Genomic DNA, 9085 nt, shown 5'->3' on the forward strand with positions numbered 1-9085 from the left:
CTGTGGAGAAACACATCTAAGGAGGCAAAACTTCTCCTTCCTTCTCCTTCTCCTTCTCCTTCTCCTTCTCCTTCTCCTTCTCCTTCTCCTTCTCCTTCTCCTTCTCCTTCTCCTTCTCCTTCTCCTTCTCCTTCTCCTTCTCCTTCTCCTTCTCCTTCTCCTTCTCCTTCTCCTTCTCCTTCTCCTTCTCCTTCTCCTTCTCCTTCTCCTTCTCCTTCTCCTTCTCCTTCCTTCTCTGCCTCCTCCTCCTCCTCCTTCTCCTCCCTCTCCTCCCTCCTCTCCCATCCCTTCCCAGTGGAAGCAGCCTGAGAAATGTCACTCAGCATGCCCCATGGCTGCTCAGACCCTGCCCAGCTGCCTGGTGCCACACAGCCATGGGCACCCAGTGGCAGCACCCATGGGTGCTCAGGAGCCCGAGACAGCCTTTTTACTCTTGGGCCAGGCTTGGAGCAAAGGAGCTGTCCCCTGTGGTCCCTGCCTGCTCCATCCCTGGGAGCTTTCCCCAAAAAGGGTGTGGGTTTAGCGGTGCCTGTCCCCGCTGCTCGGCGGCTGGGTGCCTGCGTGGGAGCACACGGGGAGGGGAAGGGGCCAGACCCAGCTCAGCTGATCCCTGCGTCTGTGGGGAGGAAGCTGGGGGCGGGAGGCAGCCTGGGTTTCCCTCTGAGGCAGAGATGGGCACGTTTCATTTCCACCCCAGCCCTTGCTGTGCACGCCGGAGAACAAGCTGCCACTGCGGGGAAGGAAGCACGGAGAGAGCCGGGGCCGGCACGGCACGGCACGGCACGGCGCGGCACACCTGCCCAGGCAGGGGACCAACCGCCTTACCGTGGCTCTGCGTGCCCCGAAGATGATGTGGGGCAATATGGAGGTGGCCCTGACCGGCCTCTGCACTGTCCTGCTCTGCTGTGGCCCCGTGCTGGTCGGCTGCCGCCGGGGTAGGTACCGGAGTGCGGTGTGCTTGCTGGCACAGCCGGCATCATTCGCAGAGGGTGGAAAATGTCTTAAGGGGTGGGAGCTTTGTAGTTAAAAATAGCTCTGGCATCAGGAAGGCAAAAAATCCAAGGCTTTTGGGTACGTGCCGCTGAAGCAAGGGAAACAGGGATGCTCGGGGTAGAAATGGAGTTAAAGGATGGAGAAGGGGGCAGGTCCCTCACCCGCGGTGCTGGCACCACGCTGTGGGCACACTGGCCGAAGTCAGGGTTTGGTGTTGAGCCTCTGGGTTTGCCAATGTCTTGCGGCGCCTGGGGTTTTCTGTGCTGGCTCTCACAGCCTCGTGCTGTGCCCTTGGGTTGCGCCTCCTGGTTTGGGCTTGACCCTGAGGGAGACAGGGTCCTGCGTGCGGTTTTGCTCAGGGTGAAATTTCATGGAGAATGGGAGGTGGAGGGGAAGGGGTGAGTTTGGGCAGAGTGAGTGAGAGCCCCGATGGAGCTGTGTCCCCCCTTCCTCACAGCCCATCTCTTTCTTTGGTGGCTTCGGGTGTTTTCTGCCCTGAGGGTGGGCACAGGGCTGGACATCTCTTGGAGCAGATGTTACCTTTGGTGCTGGGAAGATGTGGGGAAACACGTAAACCCAACCTCTGCTTTCAGAAGTCCTCGGAGTCCTTCATTCATTGCTGGCGGTGGCACTGGGTAGGAAGCAAAGTCCCAAGCCTGCTGAATATTTGTTGTTAATCACAAAAAATCCAGAACACTGCAAAAATTAGATCCCTTGGTGTGGGCACTGCCGCAGCCAGTGCTGCCCGTGGGGGCCAGGGCACTTCCCTCACCCCCTCCTCCTCTTTGGTCTCATCCCTCATTTCTCAGCCCAGTTTTCCATCTAATCCTGTATCTCTTCAAGGAATTGCCCGGGTTCCTTTTCTTGTTGGTGATGCTGAGGACATGGTGCTGTGGCCTCAGGACAGTGCTGGAGGGACAGGAGGGACTTTTCTAACTCTGCCTGCAAGCCCTGGGGCTGCTGGTGGTGATGATTTCTGAAAAGGGAAGATAAATTTCTTAACGGCAGGAATTTTTCAAAGCACTGACGGTTTGAATCGTTTGCTCAGATAACCCGTGTGAAAAATGCTTCTTTCTGCTTTTCATTACTCTGAACAAAAGTTAACACAGCGGCTGCCTTGTCCTGCTGGATGGGGCTGGCTGAGTCTGGATGTTGTGAAGTGTTTGCAGCATCCCCGCTGCCCAGGGGGGGATGAACCCACTGGGATGACAGGCAGGGAAATGTGGCGAAGCAGCAGGGCTGGTGCTAAGGGCCGGAGGGGCTGCAGCCGTGGCCAACTGCCCTCCGTGCTGGGAGCAGCCTGGCAAGCCTGGCCAGGACTCCCCAGGACGGGTGCCCGGCTGCCCACGTACACGCGAGGAGGGGACAGGCAGCTGGAAAGGGATGGCATCGTAAGATCCAGGTCACTCTGCACTATCCAGATGGTCTCAGGCTGGAGATGGGAAATACCGTGCCCTGGGCAGCCCCTGCCCGCTCTGTGCTCCCAGTATGGAGCAGTGGGAAGATCCGGGGGACTGCGGCAGGCAGACGGGCATGCGATGGGCTGCAGTGTGGGGTGCTGCCCCGTGGGGTGCTGCCCCGGCTCATGACTCGTTCCTGCTGCTCACTTTCAGAGGCAACATCAGCTGGAGGAAGGATGACTCAGACTTTAAAATACAGCACAGATTTAAAAATAATACAAACCCCAAAGTCTGTTTTTCCCGGTACAGGTGCTCTGGGTTAATTTTAGGTAGCCCAGAGCACAATTTGCTCTGCTGAAACCACTTCACGGTACAGTTACTAACACCTGAAGATTTCCCTCCGGTTGGCAGGCACACACTTGGGAGGGGAGAGACAAGGGCTGGTGTACCTCCCTGTGATCCGGGGTGATGCTGTGGATGGGCCAAGCATCAGGCTGCTTGCGTCGCTGGCAAACCCCAGAGCCTGGCCACGGGTGAGCTGGGTGCTGGCTATGGCACAGGGCTGGGCTTGCAAGCACTCGCCGGCAGGGTTTTGTAAATCCCTGAAGGGGCCTTCAGGACCTGAGGGTGAAACAGCTGAGGAATGCGTGGAGCCTCTGGGTTTGGGACGTAGGAGTCCATCACCTCTCCATAAGATGGGGCGCTAGCAGGGGCGATGGCGGATTCTCACACCCTTTGTGTCCCTGGTTCCCGCACGGGGTGTACAGCTGTTTCTGAGACCTGTGCCTGCTGTAACCATGTCTGTTCCTTGTTTTCTCTCTCCCAAACAGTGACCTTCTTCCCAGCCATGTTAACTCTTCCTGTAGGTGGCTCAGCCACCTTCTTCTGCAACATCTCCATGGAGAATGACTGTGACTCAGAGTACAGCCTCAATTGGTACAAAGAGACCAACCACAGCCAAGCCCAAAAAATTGCTGAAATCAGCCGGAACAACCTCCAGACGAAGACGGAGAAGTACCTGCTCACCAACCACACTCCTGCATTCAAGATCGAGATCCTGAACCTTCACCAGAATGACTCAGGCTCCTACTACTGCGGGCTGATCACCTTCTTCGAACCAGATAAAGTGATGGAAAGCAACCGGTCCCACCTGGTTGTCACAGGTCAGCTTTGGGGCTGACCTGATGGGCACAGGTTGTCGGTGGTGTCATGTGGTGCTATGGCCCCCGGGCACACTGAGGCCCAGGGCACAAGGCAGGTCCGACCCCGCTGGGGGAGGGCCTGTTGTGGATCAGGAGAGCACAGCTCTGCCCTTTCCCCTCTCCTTTGCATGCCTGGTTGATGCCCAGGGACACAGGCTGTCCTCCTGCATCTGCGCTGAGGATGGATCTGGCCCTGAAACAGAGGTCTCCATCCTGCTGGGGCTGTGTCCCCAGCAATGCTGTGGGGACGAACAAGTCCTTACCCATGGATGGAAGCAGGAGACCAGCGTAGGGAGCTGCCTGCACCCTGAACAGCTCCTTTATTTGAGGACAGGGCTTGTGTTTGGGGTGATGACCAGGGCTCTGCCCCCTTGAGTAGCCAGTGTTGGTGTAGATACTGTTCTTGCAAAACCATGCCCTGGGGGGATCTCACAGCCCCATGGTGTGGGAGAGAGATCTCACGGGAAGATATGCCATGCACTTGCTTGGCAGCATAGAGGCTTTGCAGGGGATGGAGACGGCCTTTTATAAAAAGGAATAACACTGCAAAAGTTGCTGTCTGTGACAACATCTCCTCCCAACATCAGCTGAAGCTGTGCTGGCCCCAGGACGCGGAAGCAGCTGGGAGGCTTGTGGAAGCCGTGTCTTCCATGGAGCTCTGCTGGGCATAGGGTCATGCTACAGGACTGCAGTGTTCTGGCCCCCTGCACCCCAGCTCTCAGCAGTGTGGGATCATCCTCACCACCTGTGATGGGGGAAGGAATGGGACATGGCCAAAACGTCCCCCACGTCAGCCCAAATTCAGGGCCCCTGAGGAGTGGTGGGGCTGGGGCAGCCTGCCTGAGACTGAGCCCTTTCTGGGTACAGCCTCTGTGTTCCCCTGTTGACTTTCTCAGGGACTATAGAGGCCATTTTACACTCCTGACATGCTGTTTTATTTCCTCTTTTTTGGATGGCTATTACAGCAGCCCCTGAGAAGACAAACACCACTGATGAGCCTGAGATGGAGGAAGTCAATCCCCCGGACCACATCAAGGCTGTGCTCCTGGGCATCCTGCTGTTTACTGGGGCAGTTGTGCTGCTGATCTTTGGCTACCTCACCGTCACATACAGGAGAGGAGGTATGATCCCCCGTGGAGGCTGTGCTGCACCAAGGGGCTGGGGTCTGCCAGGGGACCTGCCAGGGTGACGCTTATCCAACAAACCCAGCTTGAACCCAGGGGCAGCCGGATGCCTGCAGCTCCTTGGGGTACACAGGCAGGTTCAACATACTAAACTCAGCTGTGGCACATCCCCACGGGACAGGTATCTCCATGCCTAAGGGAGAAGAGTGCTTTGGGTCATGCTTACCCTTCATGGAGCCCCCAGGCTACGTGCTGCGGCTCTGAACCACTCATTAGCATGGTGTCTTAATGCTGCATGTGAATCCGTCCCATTCACCTTCAGGGCATCTCGTTGTCTCCTCACTGCAGCACTGGGCATCTCCTTGGCCATGCCATGGGCAGCCGAGGGGGCTATCCCAGAGGTGACTCCTGAGGAATTGCACCCTACTAATCCCAGTTAAACCCTAGACCGTGGGCTGGTACCTTACTTGTCCTTGTAATGGTCAGGGTGTTAGACCGTGAGTGGAGAAGGAAGAAGTGTGGTGCAACAGTTGTGTTGTCCAGCACTCCTAGGACGTGGGGGCTGGCTCAGCCCCAGCTGCAGATGCTCACGCTGTCTTGGCAGACAAGCATCTTCTAACCAAATACGTTACTTTGCAGATGCGCAGAAACCACCAAGCGAAAACACGCTGGCGGTGAGTTTTGTCTCTCTGATGCCCTGCCGTGCTGCAGGGGAGCATTGTGCCATCGCTGGGGTGTGGAGGGTGCAGGGCCTCCCTTTATCAGCCCCGCACAGGCTTCTCGCTTCTCCTGTCTTCTCTGATGCTGCTAGATCTTTTCTGCACAGCTACAACTGCTTTTTTGCACCTGCAGCACAGCCCCATCACAGTCAAAAAACTTCCTGAGATAGGATGGGACCTCTGCAGCCCAACCCTTGCTCAAAGCAGGGTTATTTTTGACAGTGGATTGTGTTGCTGTAGACAATGGGGGAAAATGATCCCCACCCCCCAATATATTAAGCTAAAGTTTCTCTTGCTGCAGCTAGCCCCTGTCCCCTCTCTTTCTTTTGCTGGGCACTGCCGGGAGGAGTCTGGCTCCATCTTCTCTCCAACCCCATTAGGGAGCTGAAGGCAGTGAGTAGGTCCCCCCTTGCTCTCCCCTCTCTGGGCTGAGGAAACTCAGTCCTGGGCTCTCGTGCCCCCTGTGCCAGCTCAGAGCCTGATGGAGAGGTGGGAAAAGGGCTCCTAGCGTGCCCTGCCTTCAATGGCCGGGCCGGCAGGGAGCTCCACCTGCCTGCAGAGGCAGAGAGCTGAGACCCACATGGCCTCGACGATGACCCAAGGCTCATGGTCTGGTTTCTCTGGGCAAATGCTATACCAGGTCTGTGCGTCTTTCGGCTTTATGTCGCTCTTGCCCTCCTGGGATGCTTCAGAGCTGTTTTTCGCACTTGCTGTAGAAAGGGGGCTTGTGCTGGGGATGGCGGGTACCTCCGGATGATGAATTGCCCTGACGGGTTTTCCTTGCAGAAGGAAGAGAAGCCCGCCGTGGTGTCTGTGTCCACTGTGGACTATGGTGTGCTGGAGTTTCAGCGGGACCAGTGCACCCAGGTGCCCCCTGAGACCCGACCGGTCGACCAGACTGAATACGCCACCATCATCTTCCCAGAGGAGAAACCTGTCACGCCGGAGAGTGGGAAGAAACACCTGGATGAGAGGACTTGGCAGCTGCATTTGCAGCCCTGCTGAGGGCTGGGGTCCCTCCTGGCCGGGCAGTGCGGGAAGGGACAGGCTGCCCTGGCCCCTCGCTCCCACCGCAGTTTGCAGTTGGGAAAGATCCAGTGTGCAAGGACTGGAGTGACAGAGGCACCACTGCTGGAGTTGATATCAGACAGTCCTGGCCATGGTGGGATTGTGGCCGTGCGGTGGGATGAGAAAGGTCCCTGCTGGGCTCCACCTGCCACCTCTTCGTTCAGGGTGGGGAGGATTGGCTGGGACAGAGCAGCAATGCCAACAGGTCTCTCCCAAAGGTGATTTATATCATGCCTCAGTTTTCTACCTCCACTCAGGGCTCTCTGGAGTGGCCACACTGCTTCCGTCACCCAGGTCTGACTCAACCAGTAAAGCACAATTGTGGGAGGAAACTCCCGAGGCCAGAACTGGAGCGGATCCTGGGAGATGCTGTTCGCAGGAAACCAGGGCTGAGTCCCTGGGCAGAGACTGCCTTGTGTAACGCTATTTAAAGAAACCCCTGGGAAGCGGGTGGCTGGTTTTCCTCCTGTCTCCAGTCACTTTTCTCCTCTGCAAGAGGGGAAATCTACCCCCGTGTCCCTCCCTCCACAGGTGGGAGATGGATCTGGCCCTGCAGAGTGAATAAAGGGTTTCACGTATGGGGAGTTTGTTGACTCGTGATGGCAAATGCGTGGGCAGGCAAATAACGGCTCTTGGCAGCACGCAGGCAAGAGCCAGGAGGTGGCAGCGTCTGTTGTGGTTCCTGGGCCTCTTCGTGTGATATGCAAGCTGCTCTTCCACAAAGCTGCTCTTAATAATTTAGAGAAGCCACTGCTGTCTTTCTTCTTGTCCCTGTCTAGCCGGTCACCCAGGTGCAGCTGCAAACCAAGCCCGCCCTTACCAGGCTCATCTCGGGGTGCTTGCCCAGCCCATTGGGGATGAGCAGCCTTGCCGTGCCGTTGGCCTGGGTGCCATCATCTGGGGCAAAGCTCACAACATGGTGCTCGGTGCAACATTCTGGCTCCAAGCTTCCATTTTCCCTCTTGAAAGTGATGCCAGGGCCGTGCTTCCTGCCAGAAACCAGAACAGAAAGAAGTGACATTGCTTGAGAGGTGAGAAACCTCAGTAAGGAGTGGCTTTGGAGGCAGCAGAGACCTGTCAGGAGACCATGAAACCCAGCGGAAACAGAGAAGAGTCACTTGCATCTCACACCTCGGTGGCAGTGTCAGCAGTTTTCTTTTTCTCTTACCCCCAGTACAACCAGCGCAGCCTTGTGGGAGCCAGCCTGGGAGCTGGGTGAAGGGGTGAGACATGCCAGGCACCGCAGTTTGTCCCCTGTGGGGGCTGGAAAGTCCCCAAAAAACCTCCACAGGGGACCAGACGAGACGAACATCCATCTGGGATGGTTTTCACCCTTCCTCAGGATAGGAGAGTGGATGTGGTGGCCCATCTTGGTCCCTAGTGCTGCTGAAGGCTCCCAGTAGCCACCATGGACAGTACTGTAACTCACACAACATTCACTCATGCCAGTGCACGGCTCAGCCCGTTGGGGCTTTTTGCAAGCCGCAGCCCTGTTCCTTGCCCCCGGTGGTTCTGGCAGAGACCTGCTGTGGCCGGCCAGGCTCGGCTTGCCCGGAAAGCCGAGGCAGGAGGCAGCCGCAGCGGGCGAGAAGCGGGAGCTCAGTCAGCAGTTTTGTTTTTTGCTTTCCCATCAGACATGACGCCAGCAAGAGGGTGGGCCCTGCTTCATATTTTCCATCCTGCATCTTGGGCAGTGGAGGTGCTGGGTCTTCATCCCTTTCTGCACCCCCCGGCTGCGGCCATGGCTCCTCCAGGAGCAGTCAGGGTTGGGTCCCTTCCCCTTTCAGCAGGTGGTGGTCTGCAGCCAGCTGGAGGGTCCTGAGCCAGATGGTGGAGCTGGAGGTGTAGCAAAAGCATCTCCCACTGCCAGTGGGGATGGGAGAGCACCCAGCCTGTAGTACCTGTGCCCCTCCAGCTCTCCAGCAGCCTAGTTGTGATCTTGCTCCTTGAAGGGAGCAAGGCTGGGGCCCTGGGACACATGGGGTGAGTGGCAGGGATGCTGCCAGGCACCATCTCCCATCCCTGTTTGGAGGACAGGGTGCTCAGCGCCAGCAGAGACCTGAGCTACACTCCCCTGCACTGGGCACGGCACTGGCTGTGCTGGCCAGAGCAGGAATGGGGCTGGGATGAGCTCTGGCCAGGATGCAGGTTTCGAGCTCCCAAATGAACATGCCCAGACCAAGCAGTGCCCTGAGCTGGGTGTGAGCCCCCACATCCCAGCATCCTGCTCGGGGATGGGGAGCCAAGCGTGTTCGTGTGCAGGAGCTACTCTTGTCTTTCCATGCAAGCCAGGAGAGCAACCGCTGACCATTTTGATTCTCCCTCCAGCATAGTGATTGTAGTTCAATCTTCCTGGAGCCACTGTGTATGATCTGGAGGAAGCTCTTACCTCCAGTCCTGAGAAATCCTTGGTTCTGGCTTTCCCAGCTCCACCGTCCCACATCCCTCCTTCCCCTTCCCCTCTTTCCATATCACAGCCCTCCTGCTTTTGCCCAGCACTGCACCCATCCCAGCTGGCTGCCCGATATTTGCACCAGCTGGCAGGTTTATGCCCCTTTTCTCCCCTCCAAATGAAGCAG

At 57.3% G+C, this 9085-nt stretch overlaps 1 protein-coding gene across 1 annotated transcript; it reads left to right on the forward strand.

Annotated features, from left to right (window-relative positions):
* Window positions 1-847: 847 nt before the first annotated feature.
* Window positions 848-6443, forward strand: PDCD1 (programmed cell death 1; the record flags this gene model as incomplete). Its single annotated transcript, XM_082487222.1, has 5 exons — window positions 848-935; window positions 3224-3556; window positions 4561-4716; window positions 5359-5393; window positions 6225-6443. 5 exons carry the CDS (start codon window positions 848-850, stop codon window positions 6441-6443), a joined length of 831 nt encoding a protein of 276 aa, XP_082343348.1.
* Between the last annotated feature and the right edge of the window lie 2642 nt (window positions 6444-9085).

This window comes from Vanellus vanellus (genome assembly GCF_965231255.1).
Source record: "Vanellus vanellus genome assembly, chromosome: 8".
In the NCBI taxonomy this organism is placed as follows: domain Eukaryota; kingdom Metazoa; phylum Chordata; class Aves; order Charadriiformes; family Charadriidae; genus Vanellus; species Vanellus vanellus.